The 27,285-nt window shown below is 38.4% G+C and overlaps 1 protein-coding gene and 1 long non-coding RNA gene across 4 annotated transcripts; one reads left to right on the forward strand and one right to left on the reverse strand.

Annotated features, from left to right (window-relative positions):
• Positions 1-1,917: 1,917 nt before the first annotated feature.
• On the reverse strand, positions 1,918-22,043 carry LOC110939102. 3 transcript variants are annotated; one of them, XR_002591968.2, is made up of 4 exons: positions 21,955-22,043; positions 21,358-21,411; positions 2,337-2,390; positions 1,918-2,029 (listed from the first exon to the last, which is right to left on the reverse strand). It is a non-coding gene; the product is annotated as an uncharacterized LOC110939102 (long non-coding RNA). The 3 variants fall into 3 exon arrangements; XR_002591969.2 differs by lacking the exons at positions 21,358-21,411; positions 21,955-22,043 and adding an exon at positions 2,934-3,059; XR_002591967.2 differs by lacking the exons at positions 1,918-2,029; positions 2,337-2,390 and adding an exon at positions 20,902-21,051.
• Positions 22,044-24,190: 2,147 nt separating this feature from the next.
• On the forward strand, positions 24,191-25,817 carry LOC110943539 (serpin-ZX). Its single transcript, XM_022185281.1, has 2 exons — positions 24,191-24,577; positions 24,971-25,817. Exons 1-2 carry the CDS (start codon positions 24,191-24,193, stop codon positions 25,757-25,759), a joined length of 1,176 nt encoding a protein of 391 aa, XP_022040973.1. The 3' UTR covers positions 25,760-25,817.
• Positions 25,818-27,285: the final 1,468 nt, after the last annotated feature.

Genomic DNA, 27,285 nt, shown 5'->3' on the forward strand with positions numbered 1-27,285 from the left:
CGTCCAAAATTTTCTTTTTAAATTTATTAAATAACAACGTATTTTTCTAACGAAATTTGGGCATGACCCGTTTGCAAAACGAACGGTCCCCTGTTTTTCATAATCAAATATCATTCGAAAATACGCAACCATTCAAAAGACACAAAATATACGTCAAAACATACCATGTTTTTTGTCACGACCCCCGATCCCATCCTGGCCGGAATCGGAAGCCGCGAGCAGTCCAGTGGTACCGGTGATTATTTTGAAAAACATTGCAGCGGAAATTTCATCAAGACCGTGAGTTAGGAAAAATATCAGAGTTTAGAAACACCGAATTTTATTTAAATGGATGGAATAAATTCCAAGTTTTACAAAGGTAGCTTTTAATACGGGATAAACCCAAAACAATATTTCTTAAGTTGATTTAATTAATAAAATAAGCCACTTCTTGAAGTCTTTCAGTGTCGGATCCACTCCTTACTCCAATCTACTGTAATTACCTGAAACGCATTTTAAAAAGGTTTTGTCAGCGGGAAATACTGAGTGAGTTCATTCATTTTACTGAAAACGACACATTTTATTGTAATTCACAGTGTTAAGATCTTTTACGCATGTTTCTGATATCAACCAACTACCCACAGTATTTATCACTCGACCGGATCTGTCACAGTGGTCATATCACCATTGGCTGCCCCAATGAATGACGTAAATCAATTAAAATTAGGTTCGCCCACCTAAAATGATTTAAACTGTAGTAATGTGCACAATACCCCACATACTGGCTGTAATTTGGTGATTACATCAACTTAATCACTGTAATTATAATTCTGAAAATAATTTGGAGTATTGTAAAACATTTGATAAAAAGAGAATGACTCACAAATCAGCATGCAGGATTGAGTTAACAAACTTCTTGATTCTATTTCTTCCGATAATTAAGCATGCACTTTATTATTCTGGATCTTCTGATGATTTAATAGTTTGTTTGATTGTAAGGGTGTAGTTGGGAGTATTTTTGGTAATTAAATACATAGTTAACAGAATGGAATACGTATTGGTGTAAAACCCAAATCAAACCTTAACGGTAGTCATGAGATTCGAACCTTAACGAATTTCACAAAAACCGGGTTAATGATCAATACAGCTTTTACGATAACTCACGAGATCAAATTCTCACAACGAACGACAAAGTGCGATACTTAAACATTCATCGAATTAACGACGAACGACAAAGTATCACCCTAATATGGGCGGCACTTAAACATCCATTGGATATATTGATCGCTCAGAAAATGAATCGTAATAGCGATTGAGTGATTACTGGTTAGAACACCAACGTATAGAGAGAAGAAGAAAAGAAATGAGCAAAGAAAAATGAATCCTAAGCTTCTTATTTATAGCAAGCAGGCAAGCACCTCAATTCATACTTCTGGGTCGATGTGGGATAAGTTGACGTGCCTACCTACCTGCTTGACATGCTAGCTAGCTTGCTTATATATATTAATTCAGCTGCTTCACTCGTTTTTCTTGCATAACTTTTAAAATATAACTTTTTATAAAACGACGAATATGTCTTTAGAACGAGCATATTTTTATCTACGTTTTAACCTAAGTTTCATTAAAAACGGAGTAAGGAAAAAAATAATATATTTTATTATTAATATTAAACGTTCTTATACGACCCCATATATATCTATTTCTAATAAACCTTACTTAGCTTAATTAATCTTGTTAGCTTAATTAATATTGATTAACTGATTAATTAATCATACTAAACTTAATTAGGGTTTTCTTATTGCATAATTATCATACTAAATATTAATTTTAGTGAGGGTTGTTACATTTGTACTTACAAAACCATTAAGTTTATGTACGTACTTACGACAAGTTTTCCAAAAGACAAACATAATAGAAACTAGGTTTACCTACTAAGCGTAGACATAAGTGACAAAGTATTAAACATTGACTTTTACAAAATGCGGAACGCTTGACGGGCTTGAGGCGTGTTCGAACCGGGCAAAGCTTGATAGCTAGACATGAGATTTACCTACATGACCACAACATCGAAAACTCATTAGAACAAAAATTTCTTTCTTTAACTCAAGAATCTAACTTACGGACTTGAAACAAATGTGACATTCACAACTTGCGCTTTACTACGTTCTTTCATTCTTGCACGGTAATGGGTTCCAACGGAACTCCATGCCATTCCTTCTAGTCTTACAATAACATCATTCGACCCGTTCAAGAGAAGGGTCTATACATAGATCTTTTTCCATACTTGATTCGAATTAACACATTTATTGATAGACACATATCTATAGTGAAAACCAAAAATTGTACAAGTAGCGTACCTCGGTCTTGATTCCCTTGTTGCTTCACTTGACTCGAACTTTCTTCCTTAACGCCTACACATAACCATTCATTCTTTTAATTTATGATTCATACTAAATTACACACACCGATCGATAAAACATCATACAATTTACTAATGCTTCATAAACATATTCAATCCGCATAAAGTTTATGGCTTACTAGATCGACTAACATTTTTCATTAAGGCATTTTGTCAAACACTTGGTGTGCACAATATCAACAAAGCACAAGGTACAAGTGTTCATAGCATAATCCTACATGTTCCCTTTCTAGTCTAACAAGAAGCAATCAAATTCACAACTTTCTTTCATCCTACCTTAAATTATCTAATTTCTCTATCACATACAGATTGTGTATCAATTCACCTCTATAAGCATATTATCATAATTCATTATGTTCATCATATCCCTACAACAAGTGGGTATGAACCCTAACCACCCAACAATCAAAATTAAACAAAATCCTCAATCTATTGTGAATTCCTAACTCACAATTACACAAGATTTCCACATAAGTTCATGATTGGGTTAAAACCCACTTTCTACAAATCATTCAAATAAAAAATTACCACTTACAAATCGTTGAACAAGCTCAGATTATTTGAAATTTGAGTTCATGCATCCATTTGGGCTCTTAATTCCCTTTTGATTTTGAGAAGTTCATGAAGTTAGGGTTTTAGTCTTCCTGGTCCTTGCTCTGGTCGATCCACACAAACACCAGTGTGTGTGTTTTTGTGTTTTTCTTTTATTTACTAGTACTTATAAAACTTCCATCTTTTAACAAGTTTAGTCCCCCTATTTACTTAAATTGTTATTTGTCATTTAACCTTCCCTCTACTCAAGTTACTAACATATATACTTAACTAGGTTAAATATATCATGACTAGACATTTTAAGTAACATAAATAAATTGCATATTTTGGGGTGTTACAAGTCTACCCCCCTTAAAGAGGTTTCGTCCCCGAAACCTTAATACGTACCAAATAATGTCGGGTAGTGCTCCTTCATTTCATCTTCCAACTCCCATATAAGATCCGATCCTTTCCGATGTTGCCATTGCACCAAGACTTGCTTGATAGTTTTTTTCCGAGGGTGCGTTACCTTGGAATCCTTGATAGCTATCGGTCTTTCAACATAATTCAATCTTTCGTCCAGTTCAATATCGTCAAGGGGCACGTAAGTCGTCTCATCCGCTAAGCACTTTCTCAATTGTGACACATGGAATGTGTCGTGTATTCCATCTAAGGTTGGCGGTAATTCCAACCGATATGCTACTTTCCCAACCCGGGCTAAAATCTTGAAAGGCCCTATGTAGCGGGGGCCTAGCTTCCCTCGCTTTCGAAAACGGACTATACCTTTCCATGGAGAAACCGTTAATAGCACATGATCACCTTCCTGAAACTCGATAGGTTGCCTTCTGTGATCTGCGTAAGCCTTTTGTCGATCTTGAGCCGCTTTTAAACGGGCTCGCACAAGATCGATCTTTTCGTTGGTTTTAGCTACTACATCATTGGGCGCAATTTCTCTTTGCCCAACTTCTCCCCAAAAAATGGGAGTTCTACACTTCCTCCCGTATAACATTTCATACGTCGCCATTTGAATGCTATTGTGGTAGCTATTGTTGTACGAAAATTCCACCAATGGCAAGTGATCTTCCCAGCTCCCCCCAAAATCTATAGCACACGCTTGTAGCATGTCAATAAGCGTTTGAATGGTTTGCTCCGACTGACCATCCGTTTGGGGGTGATAGGCGGTGCTGAAATATAGCTTTGTACCCATACTCTCATGAAAACCTCGCCAATAACGGGACGTGAATCGGGTATCTCGATCCGACACAATAGATACCGGGACTCCGTGTCGAGATATTATTTCGTTAACATAAATCTCTGCCATCTTTTCGGAATGGAAAGTCTCCCGAATGGGTAAGAAGTGCACGCTTTTGGTGAGGCGGTCTACGATCACCCATATAGCATCGTGACCTTTCCTTGTCTTAGGAAGCTTGGTCACTAGGTCCATTGTCACTTCTTCCCATTTCCAAACCGGAATCTCTAACGGTTGCAACTTTCCATATGGTTTCTGATGTTCTGCTTTTACCTGTAAACAGGTCAAACATTTTGCAACATACTTGACGATATCACGTTTCATTCCGGGCCACCAATAACTTTTCTTCAAATCCAAATACATTTTTGTAGCTCCTGGATGAATCGAATACCGGGATTTGTGTGCTTCTTCGAGTAGTACATCTTTTGCTTCACTAAACCAGGGTATCCATATTCTGCCATACATTGATTTAATTCCACTGGGTCCTTCTTCTAATTTATCAACAAACCCCTTTGTTCTTTCCTTTCTTGAATCCACTTCACTCAGCGACTTGACTTGGGATTCCTTAATCTTTTCGAGAAATCGAGGTGTAACTACCATTTTCATGGATTTCACTTGAATTGGAGGTGGATAATCCTTTTGGCTCAGGTCATCGGCCACTACATTTGCCTTGCCCGGATGGTAGAGGATTTCACAATCATAATCTTTAAGCAGCTCTAACCACCTTCGTTGCCTCATATTTAAATCTCTCTGCTCGAAAAAGTACTTAAGGCTTTTGTGGTCAGAATAAATTGTGCTTTTCGTACCGTATAAATAATGTCTCCATATCTTCAAAGCGAATACTACTGCTGCTAATTCTAAGTCATGGGTTCGATAATTACTTTCATGTGTTTTCAACTGCCTTGAAGCATAAGCAATGACTCTACCCCTTTGCATTAAAACACATCCCAACCCTTGGTGTGATGCATCAGTGAACACCACCAAATCCTCTGTTCCATCCGGTAAGGTTAGTACCGGGGAGCTTGACAACTTTTCTTTCAAAATTTGAAACGCCTTTTCTTGATCTGTGCCCCATGTAAATTTCTCATTCTTCTTGGTTAACTTGGTCAGCGGCAGGGCCAATTTAGAAAACTCTTGTATAAACCTCCTATAATAGCCTGCTAAACCCAAAAAGCTTCTCACTTCACTTGGGTTCCTTGGAGGTACCCATTTCAAAACAGCCTCCACTTTTGACGGATCCACCAAGATACCATCCGCATTTATCACATGACCGAGAAATTGTACTTCTCTAAGCCAGAAAGCACACTTAGAGTATTTCGTGTACAATTTCTCCTTACGGAGTACTTCAAGAATTTCACGCAAATGGCATGCATGTTCGGCTTTACTTCGGGAATAAACCAAGATATCATCAATAAAAACTATAACGAATTTGTCTAGCATGGTCCGACAAACTCGATTCATAAGATCCATGAACGTGGCAGGCGCGTTCGTTAATCCAAAGGACATTACCAAGAACTCGTAATGCCCGTATCGCGTTCTAAAGGCCGTCTTTGCCACATCCTCATCCCGCACCCTTAGCTGATGGTACCCGGACCGCAAATCGATTTTTGAAAACCAACTTGCCCCTTGTAACTGATCAAAGAGATCATCGATTCGGGGCAATGGGTATCGGTTTTTCACCGTCAGCTTATTCAACTCTCGGTAATCGATGCACATACGCATCGATCCATCTTTCTTTTTGACAAAAAGAACAGGCGCTCCCCATGGCGATTCACTCGGGCGTATAAATCCCTTGTCGAGCAATTCTTGTATTTGTACCATTAACTCCCTCAATTCAGTTGGGGCCAACCTATAAGGAGCCTTGGCTACGGGTTTGGCATCGGGATACAATTCAATCTTAAAATCCACTTTGCGTTCTGGTGGAAGCCCCGGCTAATCTTCTGGAAAGACATCAAGAAACTCGTTCACGACTTCAACCTCTTCTATCTTAGGGGTATTCTGCTTGGTATCCACCACGTAGGCTAGAAATGCCTTGCTTCCATTCCGTACATATTTGTATGCTTGGACTATAGAACAAAGTTTCGAATTAATATTCCTTTCCCCTTGAATGCTTACTCGTTTTCCTCCCGGTGTTAACACATGAATCACCTTCTTCTCACATTGAATTTCGGCATGATGTTTAGCTAGCCAATCCATGCCAACAATAACCTTAAATTCCCCCAATACCATGGGAATAAGGTCAATGGCAAACTTCTCGTCTTCAATAATAGTTTCACAATTTTTACAAACCTCATGTAACAAGTAACTCTTACTATCCGCTATCCTACTTCTAAGGGCACATGCATTCTTTCGGTTGTAAAAGAGGGATACGAAACTAATTCACTTGATACAAATGATCTACTAGCTCCATATCAAATAACACATATGTAGGCATCAAGTTCAACAAGAATATACCTGACACAACATTCGGGTGGTCCTTTGCTTCTTCAGTCGTTATCTGAAACATCCTTCCCTTTGCTTTTGGGGCCTCATCCTTTCTTGTTTCCTTGTCAAATTTTCGTTGAAGCTTGGGACATTTAGCCTTAACATGACCCGGTTGGAAACAGTTATAGCACGTTCGGGTAGGATTAGGACATCTATAGTATGTCCCTCTTGACCACAGTTGTAACAACCTTTCTTTCCTTTCAAACACTCCCCCGTGTGTAACTTTCCACAAGTTTTGCATTTCGGGATGTTACCCTTCGCCTTATCCTTCCTGCCATGATCTTGAGATTTCTGTTTCTTTGACGGGCTTGAGCTGGAAACATTCTCAGACACTCTCTTCTCACCTCTTTCAGCCTGTCTTCTTAGTTCGATCTCCCTATCTCGGGCCAAGTTAATGAGCTCATTCAAGGTTTCACATTTGGCAGGAATTATAAACTCCCGATATTCTGCCTTCAGTATACCATAATAGCGGTTTATCTTCATCCTTTCCGTCCCCGCTATTTCTTTACAGAATTTCAGCTTGTCAAGAAAAATGTTGGTGACTTCATCAATGGTTTCGTCCTTCTGCCGAAGGTGTAAAAAAACTTCTTGAATCCGGTCAATGGCGGATTGCGGACAGTGGTACTTTAGGAATGGTTCCTTGAACTCTTGCCATGTCAAGACTTGAACCGTGTCTTCCCCGATCTCTTTACTATAAGCATCCCACCAATCTTTAGCTTGGAGTTGTAACAAACCGGTGGCAAACATCACTTGATCCTCTTTTTCACAATGACTTCTTACAAACACCGCTTCGGTACTTGCAATCCACCTTTGACATCCTATAGGATCAATTTCCCCCTTGAAAGGTAGTGGGTTACACGCCATGAATTCTTTGTAAGTACATTTGTGAGTTCCTTTCTTTCCTTGCATTTCTCCAATCATTCCCTTCAACTCGTCCATCTTACTCGTCATCATTGTTTCCACCACTTCCAACACATGACTTTCTACTTCTTGGGCTAACCGAGGAATACTTGACCCGATTGCCCTTCCAACCTCTTCTGAAATCATTTTTTTAATTGATCTTGTTGCACCTCCTCTGTGACATTTGTGCTTGTAGTCATTGTAAACTGTTCGGTTATCAATGAAATAAAGTTATTTGATCCCAATGTTTGTTTATTATGTTTAATGTTTTTATGTTTTGGCTTTTATTCGATTTCAAACTCTATATCGCTTTCTGGAGAATTATACGCAAACTGGTACGAAAACGTAATCAGTTATATGCAACAAATACTCCGGAACATCAATTTACACTTAACATACCTTAAATAACCTTTACATAACTTAGAAATAAGTTTTGAAGGCTTTGGTATGGCAAAATCTAGTTTATTCGCTTACAGGGACTAAAATTGACAAACTGCGAAAGTATGCCAATCTGAACTGTAACGAACATTCCGGAACATGATCATAAGTTAAACACACCTTAAATATCCTTTACATAGCTTAGAAATAGGCTTTGAGGGGTTTGGTGTGCTAAAATAAACTTTATGCTCATTCAGGGACTAAAAGTGTCAAAAAGTGCATAAGTTTGCACTTTCGCGCATATCTTACGTTCTGAATACTTCCGGACATCCAAAAATTTATGTAAGCATTAAAATATTATGTTTTAATGTTTGGCATGAGAAAAATCCATTCGTCGCGCAATTTGGATCGTTTTTCGCGCTTATGCGCATTCCGTCGTAATTAAGCAAACATCGCGATCGTACGACCAAACGAACCGACATCCGAGATATTTTTGAGCATGTTTTGAGTTCCCTATACTTTAACTTCATTTTAGAGGCTTGAAATGAGGTTAACGGGCTTTAAACGTGTCAAAAATGGCCTTAAACACATGCAGGGACCAAAACTGTCATTTTATAAAGTTTCTGCTGATCTGACATGGCCAGGCGGCCCGGCTACATATTTGGTAATTCTCACGCGGGCCGCGTGAGGTCCTCAGATCTGCAAAATTGTTTTTAACAGCTGGTTGCAGCTGTCTTGCACCTCCAAACCACTTGCAAATGGGTTTTATCAATACTAGGGGCTCCCATGGGTTATATTTTCAGTGGGTGTGAGTTGTATGGCCAAGATCGAAGCACGCTTTGCGAGGAACGATCTTGACGGTTCACCAAATCCTATATATACCCCTCCATGTCTTGCCCATTTCCCTCACACTTGAATTCTGAGGTTGCTCTCTAAGTTGGGGTGCTTTGACACTTCATACCTGAGAGTACTCGGAATTCAATCTTGCGGGGACCCGTTGTAAGTATTCTTTCGTTCTTTTATTGCTTTTCGAGTCCAAAAGTCAAACTTTGTTTGACTTTCTGCATTGACCAGTTTATGGTCAATGCGAAGTTCGTTTGAACTTCATAACGTGAGCGTAATCACGTTGGTTATAGTCCCTAGCGACTATACCTACTGATTACCACGTTATCTAGGCTTAGTGACGAGTCGTAGTTTCGGTCAAAATGCGTTTTCTTGCGCATTTTGTAACCAAACTACTTTAGGGTATTAAAACCGTTTGTTTTAATACCAAACCTGTTTTCTAACATTACTAAACATGTTCTAGCATGTTTAGCTCGTCGCTTTTAGATTTGTGCTTGTTTAGGGTCGTAAGGGTAAGCGATCTAATCGATCGCTTATGCTTACGAACCCGACCCACTTGGTCGATCATTAGGATCCGACCAAACACATTAGGTGACCATAGTGTATAGGGAATAACCTTTCAAGGTTATACCTTATGGTCACGCCATTTAAGTAGTTGTATGACAAGTGGTTCTTATGCCTTAGGTAAATTACCAAAATGCCCTTTTTACACTAAAATTCATTTTAAACTTATGTAACATAATTTTTGACACCTAAACTGATTTAGCAACAATATTAAGTGTGTTAAGGCATATCTTGCTTGTCATAGGGCTAGTTAGGCGTTTCAAGCGCGTTTTACGCAAACGACGCGTTAAAGTAGCATAAGCTACCTAAGCGGGTCGTAACGGGTCAAAAGCACTTAGGATAAGTTTCGTTTTAGTATGTAGGCTTTGTCAAACCATATTACATAAGTTCCCACACTTATTTGGTTTGCGAACCCTCGTACTACCCGATCCTCCGATAGGTCCGTTTATTAATATAGATGCCTTTATAGGTGCCGTTTGATTCCGTGATCTTCTAGCATTGCTTGGTGGTTATCCTACGACTTCTAAGCAATCTCAAGTGAGTACATAGTCCCCTCTTTTACTGTTTTCCAAACATTTTGGGGTGAAACACATGTGCCTACTTGTTACTTTCATGATTTCATGCTTTCATATCATACACTTGCTATGTTCATTAATACATTTGTTTTACATGACATTTTCACGCTATGTATGTTCATCATACTTAGTGCATTTGTTTTACATGACATTTTCATGCTTACATTTTGGGTATGACATTTGGTTTGTTTAAGTGGGACAATATACATTCATTAACATTGATCACGCCGCTCGTTAGTAGGTAATGGTACCATAGGAATTGACAACTCCCGTTCCTGAAATCCTGGGTATGTTTGGATTGGAAGGAATGACCGAATTCGATTAAAACATTTAGACAGATAGACCTTTAATTTGTTTAAAGGTTTATCACCACAGTTGCAAGGCTTGGATGTATGCATTTTTACAATACCGCATAAATGTCTGTATTCATTATAGCATGCATTTTCCACAAAACATAACGTTGATTTAAACCATGTTTTACTTCAATACACTGTTTTGTGCATTTTTCCTATGGTTTAGTTGATACATATTTCACTAACCATACATTGACATTTTGAGTACACATTACATGATTGATATTTGACATAGATAATGTTGATGTTGATATATACATTTTGACATGGTTTTCACAATAACATTGGACAAATGGTTTAGACATGGGCAACTTTCATTGGGTGGTTTATTTAAGTCATTTAACTTGGACTTATACATTTTTCTTACAAATAACACATTTTTCACAAGACATTGTTTTACAACACTGTTCGATATATATATACAAACTCATTTTACTTAGTTATTCATTTAACCTTACATTACTTTTTCACATATCATCTACTTATTCATCGCTTTTCAAATGATTTATAAAACAAAACATGTTACAAGGATCATGACTGACTTTGTTAAACAACCCTTTTCTAAAACCTAAGTCATGAATCCTATTTTCACAAAAACCTATGTTACTCACAGGCATTTTTATGCTGACGTACTTTATTTTCACATGTGTTTCAGGAGCAAATGCGTAGGATGATCGTGACACGCTAGGGTGGACTTGGGCCTTAGTGACTATAAAATGAAGCTAGACATAGTTTAATTTCGTCATGTGCTCTTTATTTCTGTAGTTTTAAGACAATGTGGCTTGTTGGTTCTTGTTTGAACAATGAATTCCACCCTCAGGTGATGAATAAAATAATATTTTAATTACCTTGGTTGTGGAACAATAATTCTGTTACAACACTCCCCGATGTTTCCGCCACGATTTGATGTTTTACGTGGTCGGGGTGTGACAGAAGAGTTGGTATCAGAGCCAATGGTTATAGGGAATTAGGTTATTAGTAATGCTTTGACCTAGACTATAACCTTTCTAGGACCCCAACGCAAGTTGTCTTGTGTTTAGATTTTAAAACATGCTATCCTTAGGTGATCATCAAAACAAGAACCCAGATTTCTAAGACGATTTTTGAAAAACAATTCTCTATTTTTCAAATGATTTATTTTATTGTTTTGAACCCTTTTGACTTTTCAAATTGATTTTGGAAATCTATCATTTGCTTTAATGATTCTTTTGGCCTTGTGCCTTTCGAGTTTTCAAAATCCCGTCAAAGTTTGGGTCTAAATGATGTGAACACGTGCAAACTGGAAGAGTGAATGCCTGTACCCTGGGTTTTCTGTCTAAGGCTAGAGTGTTCGTACAAATCCACATAATCGGACCAGTCACTCTTACCTGGGAACTCTTGGGGTGAGTGTTCACTTATAGGCGAGCATGTCTTCGTTAAGCATTGTTTATGGACCCATTTACTTTGATTAGTCACTGTGCGTCATTTGTTTGCTTTGTGATACGGACGAATGACCACCATCCTTGCTTTGTTGATTTTGTTTCATCTCGTCCTTTCATCTAATCTTCTCACTCGTTTCCTCTCGTGTTTTTCCTGTTTTTAGCATGCCTCCTCGACGCGAAAATCAGCTACCGAATGCCGAACTGGCGGAAATCATCGCACAGCATATGGCTGCGGCGTTCCCGAATCTTATTGCTCAGTTTAACCAAGCAAACGTTAATCAGAACGCTCCTTGTAACTTTAAGAGTTTCAATTCGGCTAAACCACTCAAGTTCAGTGGTACCGAAGGAGCAACTGGGCTTCTTCAATGGTTTGAGAGCATTGAGAATACTTTTCGTCATGTTCAGTGTCCTGATAATCGCAAGGTCGAGTTTGCTTCAAGTGTCTTTCAAAAGAGGGCGTTGACATGGTGGAACGGGGTTATGAGAGATCGTGGTGCTGAAGTCGCTTTAGCACAAACGTGGGCTGAGTTAAGGACTCTCATGATGAGTGAGTTCTGTCCTCGTCATGAATTGCGAAAGTTGGAAAGGGAGTTTGACGATCTGAAACAGGTTAGTGGTGAGCACCGGGCGTATACTGATAGATATGAAGAGTTGAGTTTGCTATGCCCAACAATGGTCACCCCACTTGACAAAGCTATCGAAAGATACATCGATGGTCTACCTGATTCTGTGCAAGACATCATTACTGGTAGTAAACCTACCACTGTCCGTCAGGCCATTGAGTTAGCTGCGACATTGACAGAATCGCAGGTCAGAAAGGGTAAATTGCATAGGAAGGGTGACAAGGGTAAGAAGCAGGATTCTAACAAAGGGGATAACAAGAAAGGTAAGAAGGGGAAGGATTCTGGCTCATCAAGGGGCTCTAGGAAGCGAAAGGCTTCCCAAAATTTTGCCATCACTGCCCAACAAAACCAGGCAGCTCCCAATCAGCCAGCGCAGCCTCCCGCGAAGAAACGCTATGAAGGGAATGCACCTTTGTGCAATAGGTGCAATAGTCATCATCAGCAACAACTCCCGTGTCGTTTCTGTACCAACTGTGGGAAGTCGGGTCATCTTGCAGAAGTTTGTCGTTTTGCTCGAAATCAGGTAGCTCAACCACCTGTTCAACAGCAAGCTGCACGACCTCACTACCCTCCCAGCTCATGCTTTAATTGCGGAGACCTGACTCATTATCAAAACCAGTGTCCAAGGCTGGTTAATGCAAATCCAGTTCAGGCTCAGGCTCGTGGACGAGCTTTCAATATGAATGCTGTTGAGGCGCAGGCAGACAACGAGGTGGTGAACGATACGTTCTTAGTTAATAATCAACCTGCGTCTGTTCTTTTTGATTCAGGGGCCGATAAAAGTTTTGTGTCTTTATCTTTCGGACCATTGCTTCGCGTGTCTAGAACAAAACTAGGTAAACCTTTGACTGTTGAAGTTGCGAATGGTGAACCCATTGTTCTTAATTCCATTCTTCGCAACTGTCAATTAAACCTTAGCAACCATCTTTTTCCTATCGACCTCACGCCTATGCGTCTTGGAAGTTTCGACATTATTGTGGGTATGGATTGGTTAGCCAAGCATCGCGCAGAGGTAGTTTGTTTCGAGAAGATCGTTCGTGTGCCGCTCCCGTCAGGTGAGATCCTACAGGTTCGTGGTGACAAACCTGTTAGTAGCCTCAAGCTTATGTCTTGTTCTCAAGCTCGAAAGTATCTGCGAAAGAACTATGTGGCCTTCTTGGCACATGTTACGGCAGATAAAGACCAAGGTAAGTCTATTCAAGATATCCCTGTTGTTCGGGATTATTCGGAGCTGTTTCCTGAAGAATTACCTGGTCTACCCCCAGCACGCCAAGTCGAGTTCCATATCGATCTCGTACCTGGTGCAAATCCTATTGCTAGAGCTCCGTATCGCCTTGCACCGTCTGAGATGCAAGAACTATCTAAGCAACTTCAAGAGCTTTCTGACAAAGGTTTTATCCGTCCTAGCTTTTCTCCTTGGGGTGCTCCCGTTCTTTTTGTCAAGAAGAAGGATGGATCCTTCAGAATGTGTATCGATTATCGTGAGCTGAATAAGCTTACCATCAAGAATCGATATCCCCTGCCTCGCATTGATGACCTCTTTGACCAGTTATAGGGTGCTACTTGCTTTTCGAAGATTGATCTTCGTTCTGGGTATCATCAACTTCGTGTGCATGAAGAGGATATTCCCAAAACAGCATTTCGCACTCGATATGGGCATTATGAGTTCATAGTCATGCCATTCGGTTTGACCAATGCTCCTGCTGTTTTCATGGACTTGATGAATAGGGTCTGCAAGCCCTATCTGGATAAGTTCATCATAGTCTTTATTGATGATATCTTGATTTATTCTAAGACGCAAGCTGATCACGAGCAACATCTTCGTCTTACTCTGGAACTCCTAAAGAAAGAGCAACTTTTTGCCAAATTCTCCAAGTGTGAATTTTGGCTAAAGGAAGTTCAATTTTTGGGACATATTGTCAACGAACAAGGTATTCATGTAGATCCCTCCAAGATCAGTGCGATTAAGGATTGGGATACGCCAACTACTCCTACTGAGGTTCGTTCTTTTCTTGGTCTTGCGGGTTACTACCGCCGCTTCATTAAAAACTTCTCGAAGATTGCAGTTCCCCTAACTGCTCTAACTCAGAAGAACAAACCCTTTGAATGGGGTTATAAGCAAGAAGAAGCGTTTCAGACCTTAAAGCAGAAGCTTTGTGATGCACCTATTCTAACTTTACCTGAGGGCAATGATGATTTTGTCGTCTACTGCGATGCATCGAAATTGGGTCTTGGCTATGTTCTGATGCAAAGGAACAAAGTCATAGCCTACGCATCTAGACAATTGAAGGTACATGAGAGAAACTACACCACTCATGATCTTGAGTTAGGTGTAGTTGTTTTCGCTCTCAAAATCTGGAGACATTATTTGTACGGTACAAAATGCGTGGTTTTCACTGACCACAAAAGTCTCCAGCACATCTTCAACCAGAAGGAACTCAACATGAGGCAAAGACGTTGGGTCGAACTCCTAAACGACTATGATTGCGAAATTCGCTACCATCCTGGTAAAGCGAATGTTGTGGCTGACGCATTAAGTCGTAAGGAACGTACTATGCTTCATTGTGTTCATGATCAATCTGCTATCCAAGCTCGATCCGATATTCAAGCCCGCATCTCTCAGGCTCAACATGCTTGTGTTTCGCAAGATTTGATGGGTAAGGAATTACCCTATCACATTAAGCCTGATCTTGTTCTGAAGGAAGATGGATCGTATTATTTCATGGACCGTTTGTTGGTCCCGAGCCAAGATGATCTTCGTACTTTGCTTATGGATGAGGCCCATAAGTCTCGTTATTCTATCCATCCTGGCTCAGACAAAATGTATAAGGATCTTCGTACTCGGTATTGGTGGCCTGGTATGAAGAAAGACATTGCCTTATACGTTTCAAAGTGCCTTACTTGTCTCAAGGTTAAGGCTGAACACCAACATCCTGCTGGTCTTTTAGAGCAACCAGAGATTCCAGTTTGGAAATGGGAAAACATCACTATGGATCTCATTACTAAACTTCCGCGCACTAAGAAAGGTCATGATGCCATCTGGGTAATCGTGGACCGTCTTACTAAATCAGCGCATTTCTTGCCAATCCGTGAGGATTTTTCTGCTGAAGATTTGGCTAAAATCTATGTGGATGAAATTGTATCTCGACATGGTGTTCCTTTGAACATTATTTCGGATAGGGATGCTCGTTTCTCTTCTCGATTTTGGAGAACCATGCAATCTGCTATGGGGACCCAACTCAATCTGAGCACAGCCTATCATCCACAAACTGATGGCCAAACTGAAAGAACAATCCAGACTTTGGAGGATATGCTTAGAGCTTGTGTGATCGACTTTGGTGGTAGTTGGGATTCACATCTTCCATTGATCGAATTCTCCTACAACAACAGTTATCACTCCAGCATCAACATGGCTCCTTTCGAGGCTCTCTATGGTCGAAAATGTCGTTCACCAGTCTGCTGGAATGAGATAGGTGAGGCTCAGATTACTGGACCTGACCTCATTCTGGAGACAACTGACAAGGTTAAGAAAGTTCGTGATAACTTACAGGCAGCTCGAAGCCGTCAAAAGAGTTACGCGGACCTAAAACGCAAGCCCTTGGATTTTCAAGTCGGTGATCGTGTATTACTTAAGGTCTCACCTTGGAAAGGTGTGATCAGATTTGGAAAGAAAGGAAAACTTGCACTTAGATACGTTGGACCATTCCAGATCGTCGAAAGAATCGGTAAGGTAGCCTACATACTTCAATTGCCTCCTGAACTTGGAAATGTTCATCCAACCTTCCACGTATCCAACCTCAAAAGGTGCTTAGCTGATGAGAACCTCCACATACCATTTGACGAAATTCGTGTTGATAAAACACTACATTTTGTTGAGAAACCTGTGGAAATTATGGATCGTGAAGTCAAATGGCTTAAACGCAAGCGCATTCTGTTGGTTAAAGTTTGCTGGGAATCTAAACGTGGACCCGAGTTTACTTGGGAACGTGAAGATCAAATGAAGGCGAAGTATCCACATCTATTCCCACGAGTTTCCTCTAAACGAATTTCGGGACGAAATTCCCACAAGTAGGGGAGACTGTGACATTTGTGCTTGTAGTCATTGTAAACTGTTCGGTTATCAATGAAATAAAGTTATTTGATCCCAATGTTTGTTTATTATGTTTAATGTTTTTATGTTTTGGCTTTTATTCGATTTCAAACTCTATATCGCTTTCTGGAGAATTATACGCAAACTGGTACGAAAACGTAATCAGTTATATGCAACAAATACTCCGGAACATCAATTTACGCTTAACATACCTTAAATAACCTTTACATAACTTAGAAATAAGTTTTGAAGGCTTTGATATGGCAAAATCTAGTTTATTCGCTTACAGGGACTAAAATTGACAAACTGCGAAAGTATGCCAATCTGAACTGTAACGAACATTCCGGAACATGATCATAAGTTAAACACACCTTAAATATCCTTTACATAGCTTAGAAATAGGCTTTGAGGGGTTTGGTGTGCTAAAATAAACTTAATGCTCATTCAGGGACTAAAAGTGTCAAAAAGTGCATAAGTTTGCACTTTCGCGCATATCTTACGTTCTGAATACTTCCGGACATCCAAAAATTTATGTAAGCATTAAAATATTATATTTTAATGTTTGGCATGAGAAAAGTCCATTCGTCGCGCAATTTGGATCGTTTTTCGCGCTTATGTGCATTCCGTCGTAATTAAGCAAACATCGCGATCGTACGACCAAACGAACCGACATCCGAGATATTTTTGAGCATGTTTTGAGTTCCCTATACTTTAACTTCATTTTAGAGGCTTGAAATGAGGTTAACGGGCTTTAAACGTGTCAAAAATGGCCTTAAACACATGCAGGGACCAAAACTGTCATTTTATAAAGTTTCTGCTGATCTGACATGGCCAGGCGGCCCGCCTACATATTTGGTAATTCTCACGCGGGGCGCGTGAGGTCCCCAGATCTGCAAAATTGTTTTTAACAGCTGGTTGCAGCTGTCTTGCACCTCCAAACCACTTGCAAATGGGTTTTATCAATACTAGGGGCTCCCATGGGTTATATTTTCAGTGGGTGTGAGTTGTATGGCCAAGATCGAAGCACGCTTTGCGAGGAACGATCTTAACGGTTCACCAAATCCTATATATACCCCTCCATGTCTTGCCCATTTCCCTCACACTTGAATTCTGAGGTTGCTCTCTAAGTTGGGGTGCTTTGACACTTCATACCTGAGAGTACTCGGAATTCAATCTTGCGGGGACCCGTTGTAAGTATTCTTTCGTTCTTTTATTGCTTTTCGAGTCCGAAAGTCAAACTTTGTTTGACTTTCTGCATTGACCAGTTTATGGTCAATGCGAAGTTCGTTTGAACTTCATAACGTGAGCGTAATCACGTTGGTTATAGTCCCTAGCGACTATACCTACTGATTACCACGTTATCTAGGCTTAGTGACGAGTCGTAGTTTCGGTCAAAATGCGTTTTCTTGCGCATTTTGTAACCAAACTACTTTAGGTTATTAAAACCGTTTGTTTTAATACCAAACCTGTTTTCTAACATTACTAAACATGTTCTAGCATGTTTAGCTCGTCGCTTTTAGATTTGTGCTTGTTTAGGGTCGTAAGGGTAAGCGATCTAATCGATCGCTTATGCTTACGAACCCGACCCACTTGGTCGATCATTAGGATCCGACCAAACACATTAGGTGACCATAGTGTATAGGGAATAACCTTTCAAGGTTATACCTTATGGTCACGCCATTTAAGTAGTTGTATGACAAGTGGTTCTTATGCCTTAGGTAAATTACCAAAATGCCCTTTTTACACTAAAATTCATTTTAAACTTATGTAACATAATTTTTGACACCTAAACTGATTTAGCAACAATATTAAGTGTGTTAAGGCATATCTTGCTTGTCATAGGGCTAGTTAGGCGTTTCAAGCGCGTTTTACGCAAACGACGCGTTAAAGTAGCATAAGCTACCTAAGCGGGTCGTAACGGGTCAAAAGCACTTAGGATAAGTTTCGTTTTAGTATGTAGGCTTTGTCAAACCATATTACATAAGTTCCCACACTTATTTGGTTTGCGAACCCTCGTACTACCCGATCCTCCGATAGGTCCGTTTATTAATATAGATGCCTTTATAGGTGCCGTTTGATTCCGTGATCTTCTAGCATTGCTTGGTGGTTATCCTACGACTTCTAAGCAATCTCAAGTGAGTACATAGTCCCCTCTTTTACTGTTTTCCAAACATTTTGGGGTGAAACACATGTGCCTACTTGTTACTTTCATGATTTCATGCTTTCATATCATACACTTGCTATGTTCATTAATACATTTGTTTTACATGACATTTTCACGCTATGTATGTTCATCATACTTAGTGCATTTGTTTTACATGACATTTTCATGCTTACATTTTGGGTATGACATATGGTTTGTTTAAGTGGGACAATATACATTCATTAACATTGATCACGCCGCTCGTTAGTAGGTAATGGTACCATAGGAATTGACAACTCCCGTTCCTGAAATCCTGGGTATGTTTGGATTGGAAGGAATGACCGAATTCGATTAAAACATTTAGACAGATAGACCTTTAATTTGTTTAAAGGTTTATCACCACAGTTGCAAGGCTTGGATGTATGCATTTTTACAATACCGCATAAATGTCTGTATTCATTATAGCATGCATTTTCCACAAAACATAACGTTGATTTAAACCATGTTTTACTTCAATACACTGTTTTGTGCATTTTTCCTATGGTTTAGTTGATACATATTTCACTAACCATACATTGACATTTTGAGTACACATTACATGATTGATATTTGACATAGATAATGTTGATGTTGATATATACATTTTGACATGGTTTTCACAATAACATTGGACAAATGGTTTAGACATGGGCAACTTTCATTGGGTGGTTTATTTAAGTCATTTAACTTGGACTTATACATTTTTCTTACAAATAACACATTTTTCACAAGACATTGTTTTACAACACTGTTCGATATATATATACAAACTCATTTTACTTAGTTATTCATTTAACCTTACATTACTTTTTCACATATCATCTACTTATTCATCGCTTTTCAAATGATTTATAAAACAAAACATGTTACAAGGATCATGACTGACTTTGTTAAACAACCCTTTTCTAAAACCTAAGTCATGAATCCTATTTTCACAAAAACCTATGTTACTCACAGGCATTTTTATGCTGACGTACTTTATTTTCACATGTGTTTCAGGAGCAAATGCGTAGGATGATCGTGACACGCTAGGGTGGACTTGGGCCTTAGTGACTATAAAATGAAGCTAGACATAGTTTAATTTCGTCATGTGCTCTTTATTTCTGTAGTTTTAAGACAATGTGGCTTGTTGGTTCTTGTTTGAACAATGAATTCCACCCTCGGGTGATGAATAAAATAATATTTTAATTACCTTGGTTGTGGAACAATAATTCTGTTACAACACTCCCCGATGTTTCCGCCACGATTTGATGTTTTACGTGGTCGGGGTGTGACATCCTCGTTGTCATTCGTGTCTCTATTATCCGCCATCTACACAAACATTTCTTTCTTTTATTAACATTCATCAGCTGTAGAAAAAAATCACATTCTCATGCATTCTTATATCACATTCTAAGATGTTCAAAGAACATTCATATGTTAATCACAACTTACACCATTGTTCTTTCACTCATTCTCGTTCATACTTTCGGAAGGTTTCACTCCCAATACGTTTTGCTAGGTTAATTTATACGCACATACTTCATTTATTAGTTTTAGTCGTCTATCGGGACTAACCAAGGGTCAGCGAACAGGTTTCGGGAGGTTCGGGTCGTCTCATGAGACAAAACACTTGAATCAGCGTTTCTGGTTTTGTGCAGGCCGTCGGCGACGGACATGGGGCCGTCGGCGACGCCCCTTGTAAAGTTGCGTCGACTGAAATAGCCCGTCGACAGTTGATTAACCCGTCGGAATCTCAGGGGCCGTCGGCGACGGGCCAGGGGCCGTCGCCGACGCCCCTTTTGTGTTACTGGCGTTGATTTGTTTATTTTTCGCATGTTTGACCGTTTCCAGGTTTCGTTCTAACCCGAACTATCCCCAAATCGATCCACCATGACCCGGATTAACCCCTAGCCCTCCCGAAACAGTCCCGTAATATTTCATCACATCCTCGACCAGTTTATTCATTATGCAAAAACTTAAAATTTTAAAGTTACTTACTTGTTTCGCGCCGTGGATCGAACACCCACTTCGCATGAGCTTTCAGTTTGAGTTCGAGCACTTGATGCTTGAATCCCTCAAACCTAGGCTCTGATACCAACTTGTAACGTCCAAAATTTTCTTTTTAAATTTATTAAATAACAACGTATTTTTCTAACGAAATTTGGGCATGACCCGTTTGCAAAACGAACGGTCCCCTGTTTTTCATAATCAAATATCATTCGAAAATACGCAACCATTCAAAAGACACAAAATATACATCAAAACATACCATGTTTTTACTTACAAAACCACTAAGTTTATGTACGTACTTACGACAAGTTTTCCAAAAGACAAACATAATAGAAACTAGGTTTAACTACTAAGCGTAGACATAAGTGACAAAGTATTAAACATTGACTTTTACAAAATGCGGAACGCTTGACGGGCTTGAGGCGTGTTCGAACCGGGCAAAGCTTGATAGCTAGACATGAGATTTACCTACATGACCACAACATCGAAAACTCATTAGAACAAAAGTTCTTTCTTTAACTCAAGAATCTAACTTACGGACTTGAAACAAATGTGACATTCACAACTTGCGCTTTACTACGTTCTTTCATTCTTGCACGGTAATGGGTTCCAACGGAACTCCATGCCATTCCTTCTAGTCTTACAATAACATCATTCGACCCGTTCAAGAGAAGGGTCTATACATAGATCTTTTTCCATACTTGATTCGAATTAACACATTTATTGATAGACACATATCTATAGTGAAAACCAAAAATTGTACAAGTAGCGTACCTCGGTCTTGATTCCCTTGTTGCTTCACTTGACTCGAACTTTCTTCCTTAACGCCTACACATAACCATTCATTCTTTTAATTTATGATTCATACTAAATTACACATACCGATCGATAAAACATCATACAATTTACTAATGCTTCATAAACATATTCAATCCGCATAAAGTTTATGGCTTACTAGATCGACTAACATTTTTCATTAAGGCATTTTGTCAAACACTTGGTGTGCACAATATCAACAAAGCACAAGGTACAAGTGTTCATAGCATAATCCTACATGTTCCCTTTCTAGTCTAACAAGAAGCAATCAAATTCACAACTTTCTTTCATCCTACCTTAACTTATCTAATTTCTCTATCACATACATATTGTGTATCAATTCACCTCTATAAGCATATTATCATAATTCATTATGTTCATCATATCCCTACAACAAGTGGGTATGAACCCTAATCACCCAACAATCAAAATTAAACAAAATCCTCAATCTATTGTGAATTCCTAACTCACAATTACACAAGATTTCCACATAAGTTCATGATTGGGTTAAAACCCACTTTCTACAAATCATTCAAATAAAAAATTACCCCTTACAAATCGTTGAACAAGCTCAGATTATTCGAAATTTGAGTTCATGCATCCAATTGGGCTCTTAATTCCCTTTTGATTTTGAGAAGTTCATGAAGTTAGGGTTTTAGTCTTCCTGGTCCTTGCTCTGGTCGATCCACACAAACACCAGTGTGTGTGTTTTTCTTTTATTTACTAGTACTTATAAAACTTCCATCTTTTAACAAGTTTAATCCCCCTATTTACTTAAATTGTTATTTGTCATTTAACCTTCCCTCTACTCAAGTTACTAACATATATACTTAACTAGGTTAAATATATCATGACTAGACATTTTAAGTAACATAAATAAATTGCATATTTTGGGGTGTTACAGAATTCGAATTCGAATTTTATAGTCGAAACGAATTCTTGATAATAGAATTTAAACGAATTTCAAATTTTTCGAATTCGAAACAAATTCTGCACACCCCTAATTATCACCAGAACCCATAATGCCCCTTATATGATCATGGAATTTTACAGTTGCGAAAGATAATTTCCAAAAGCGTATTGTTGTATGATATGGCGTCACACTTAGCGCAAAAGCTTTTATTAGCATTATCATTAACACTAGTGTTCCTCTCGAATAAAATAATAAGTGGACAATATAATTAATCTGCACACACAAGCTAAGACTAGGGGGGCTTGTAGAGGAATGTAGTAAAACTCTACATCGTCCAGTCCACATGGCGGTAAGGGATTCGATCATGTAACACCTTACGGTGAGACCACATGTAGGCAATCCGAGTTTCATCCTCACTTTAATATAGATGCTCTCTCCACCAATCCGGGCAAGGGTGATGCTAGCAAACTTATGCATAACACCACACGGGATATCACACTCCAATCAAGTGGTGACAGGTGTCACCTAAACCGTTAAGAGGAGCAGGGACCACCCCACCCGGGGAAAGCGACGTTTAACCATGACTACTATAAATAGAAGGAGATCCCAAGATTAGAAGGGAAGTCCTGTCTCTCAACTCATTACTAGAAAAGGGGACAATTTTCTACAGAAATTTCCTACGCAATTTTTTTCGTCACAGATTACAACACTTTTATGATGAAAATCCTACAAAAAAAATTTCAAGATTTTGTTACAAATTTTCGATGCATCCACGACAAAAAATAAGAAAACCCTAATTAATTGACAGCTGCTTCACAAATCTGTCTGAAATAACCTACAAAAGGTTAATTATTATTCTTTAACGAATAAATATTTATATAAGCCAAAAAAATAAGAGAAATTATATCGTTTCCTACACATTTATGACGAAAAATAAAAAAACCCTAATTAATTGACAGTTGCGTCACAAATCTGTCGGAAATAATCTATAAAAGGTTAATTATTATTCTTTACTGAATAAATATTTATTTAAGCCAAAAAAGGGAAATAATATCATTTCCTACACATTTATGACGAAATATTTATTTTTTAATTAACTTAAACCATTCGTCGGAATTCCGTCACAATTTGTGACAAGTTTCCAACAAAAAATATGAAAACCGTAATTAATTGATAGTTGCGTCAAAAATCTGTTACAAATAATCTACCAAAGGTTAATTATTATTGTTTACCGAATAAATATTAATATATGCAAAATAAATAAGAGAAAATCCTAAACAATTCTAACAAAATATTTATTTATTAATTAACATAAACTGTCCGTCAGAATTGTGTCACAACTTGTGACACATTTCCGACAAATATCCTTCGTACAAGTATTTATCCTCACGCCCGAGGATGACCACGTAAAGGACCTACCGGTTGATTGAAGCATCGTATCAGCATCTAAGCGATTTGATTATTCATTTACCAAGTTTATCTCTTTACATAGTTTCAAACAATATATGACATACCATAGTAATAATTAAGATTAAAAAAAATAAAAAAAACTTACCTTTTTCTAAAAAAATAAAAAAAACTTACCTTTTTTCTAAAAAAATAAAAAAACTGACCTTTTTCTAAATCGGTTTTGTTGATTGAGTAAAGAACCTAGTTTTACGAAATAAATAAAAAAAGATGATTAAACGTGATTTGCATATATCGAACTGCGATAAAATATAGAAACTAAAATACTGTTTGATTTGTATTGATTGAGTAAGGTGATTTCGAAAATGTGAACGAAATCTTAAATAATAATAACAAAATAATCTTTGAATAAATAGGGATTTAAAAACATTTACATAAATCTATTCTTCTTCCCTGTTGATCACGTACTCAATGGCTTCCTCTTCTTCCCTGATCAGCAACCAAACCAATGTCTCAACCGCACTCGGAACCCTACTTCTCACCAATAATCAACACTCCAACGTTGTCTTCTCGCCCCTTTCCATCCAGACCCTCCTGAGCTTACTAGCCGCCGGTTCCAAAGATCAAACACTCGACCAACTTCTCGCTTTCCTTAAAGTGGATACGAAGGATGACCTCAACTCTCTTTATTCGGAACTTGTGTCCTTGATATTGGCCGATGGTAGCCCAGTTGGCGGACCTAGATTGTCTTTTGCAAACGCGGTTTGGGTTCACAAAACCCTTCCTCTCAAACCTTCTTTCAAACAGGTTGTTGACACCGTTTATAAAGGGACTTGCGAGCAAGCCGATTTCGAGAAGGTCAGTTTCTAATATATTTTTTTCCAAGGGGTTAGGACTTGCGTCATAGACCTACTTTTAAAGCGCTGTTTGAGGATTCATAGAATCGCCGTTTGAAGGTTAGGGTTTGCATGAAAGCCCGATACTTCGTTTGAGGATTTGTCAAATGGCAAAGTGTACATAGGGTTGCGTCATAGCTAGCCCCTTACCTTACATATACATTTAGCAGGCCTCTTTTTAAATGACTTTTTTTCTTTTTTATTTAGATTGATCATTAAATATTCTGTGGATGATTCTTGCAATTATTTTGATACGAATTTTGGTTATTTTCTTCACAAACTTAGGAATCTTAATTAAAGTTGTAGAACCTTGTTTTTCATATGTAGTTAATATATTATTTTTTGATTAACGAAGGCTGTAGAGGTAGCCAGTGAAGTGAATTTATGGGGTCAAAAGCAAACAAATGGCCTCATCAATCAAGTCATTAGTGCTGAACAAGTTAAAAATGGCATAATGCTCATCCTTGCAAATGCTATCTACTTCAAGGGAACATGGACTCAGAAGTTTAACAAGTCATGGACTATAGAACGTTACTTTCACCTCCTCAATGGCAGCAAAGTTAAAGTCCCCTTCATGACCAGCTCCAAAAATCAGTTCGTGCGTGAATATGATGGTTTTAAAGTATTGGGTCTTCCATATTACCAAGGCCAGGATAACCGGAAGTTTTCAATGTACTTTTACCTCAGTGATGCAAAAGACGGGCTTCCGTCCTTGATAAAGAAGATCGGTTCCACATCCAACTTTATTGAACATCACATTCCACCTTTTAAAGCAATGGTCAGGGAGTTTTTTATACCAAAATTTAAGATTGAATTCGGGTTTGAAGCTTCTGATATGTTGAAGGAATTAGGGCTTGTATTGCCTTTTGGCGTTGGACATCATGTCACCGAAATGGTTGACTCACCTGTTGGTACAGGCCTTTATGTACCGGAAATCCACCAAAAATCCGTTGTGGAGGTGAATGAAGAAGGTACAGAAGCTGCAGCGGTCAGTTTTGGAGTGATGTCATTTGGATGTGCAGCAACGGTACCTAAAGTTGTTGATTTTGTGGCGGATCACCCGTTTTTGTTTGTGATTAGAGAAGATGTGACCAGGATTGTGTTGTTTATGGGACAGGTAAGTGACCCTAGCTTAAGTATCTAGTGTCCTTACCTTTTTGCTTTGTTTTGTGTTGATCATTCCTCTTTTTACTACAAATAAAATAAAATGGCATAACTTATCCTTTAAAGGAAAATATATGTTTGAGTGGGAAGTAAAATACCAATTTGAGATAAAAGATATGTAAACGTGAGTGGGAATGAGTCTCAAGGTGAGGTAAGCCTAATATTATTCATGAAGATCATAATGTAACAGGTTCGTCTTCATCCCATTCTACTCTGGATCTAAATTTCTGCCATGCGTGATCTTGTCAAGGGCGGCAGTTTTGACACCTCTACGTCACCTGTGGGTGATCCGAGTTACCATGATCCGACTTTAGTTTGGTTTCAACTGATGAGCAACCATTGTTTACACATGTTCCGCCTATACCATCATCTTTGATGATTGCTGTTTTTAAACCGTCATGTATTCCTCTTGACAAATATTCATTATATTCACAAATTAACAAGAAGAAACGAGGCAGATCGTCGTCATAAGTGGGAACACAAGAATGTGTATAGTGTGGTCCATGGAACCAACTTATTAAACGCTACCCGTATCTAAACCTTAAAAGAGAGCCAAGAAAAAAAAACCTGAACCGGTTATTTTTTGTACCCAGGTATTTTATATCTGTGACCGAACCCAATCCTATCCAGTGACGGATCTAGGATTCCGACCAAGCGGGAACGTTTTATAAATAGGCGGTAACGAAATCGAAAAAACGTCAAATTTTCCAAAATTTACACTAAAAACGTCAAAAATTTTCCGAACAAGCGGTAGCGGGCGCTCCCCCTTGTATGGGTATACATCCGCCCCTGACCCTATCCGTAGGGTATGGATAGGGTATACATTTTGAGCTCAAAACCTTTACCCATAAATGCATAAACCGGTCATACCCTATACCTGATACCGGTTTTTTTAATACCCAAATTTTTGAAGTATATTTTTAGTTTTACCTTGCAACTTTTGTGTTTGATTTTTTTTAAATATATATATTATAAAGAAAATAATTTGTATTTGAGTGAATTTATTTCATTGTAATTTATTTTTATCAAATTACAAAGGAAATTTAAATTTTAAATGAATTTATTTTTCTCTAAAATAATAAAAAAGGTTTATTTTTTAAAAATCAGGTATTAATACCTGGACCCATTATCCCAACCAGACTATACCCTACTCGGGTATATAGGATATGGTTTTCTCCTTAATACCATCTCGAACAGACAATAATAGTTCGTCTTCATGGGAACCAAAACACAAAGAACACAAAGAAACTATAAAAATAAAAGCCCTTCACAGTGTCATACTCATCCACATCGGCGACACATCAAGACCTTGCTGTAAAAAACGAAATCCCAAACATGAAGATCAAAACAACCAAAATTCAAACTCAAAACATAAAAACAACTAATCAATGTTCAATTTCCTAGCTAAATAACCACACGCAACCAAAAATAGACGAAGGCGTCTAAAAAGCAGCCGATAAACATCAAATGAAAGACGATGAGAGTTACTGATTTCAAAATAGGGCC

Source organism: Helianthus annuus, chromosome 5 (genome assembly GCF_002127325.2).
Source record: "Helianthus annuus cultivar XRQ/B chromosome 5, HanXRQr2.0-SUNRISE, whole genome shotgun sequence".
NCBI classification, from domain to species: domain Eukaryota; kingdom Viridiplantae; phylum Streptophyta; class Magnoliopsida; order Asterales; family Asteraceae; genus Helianthus; species Helianthus annuus.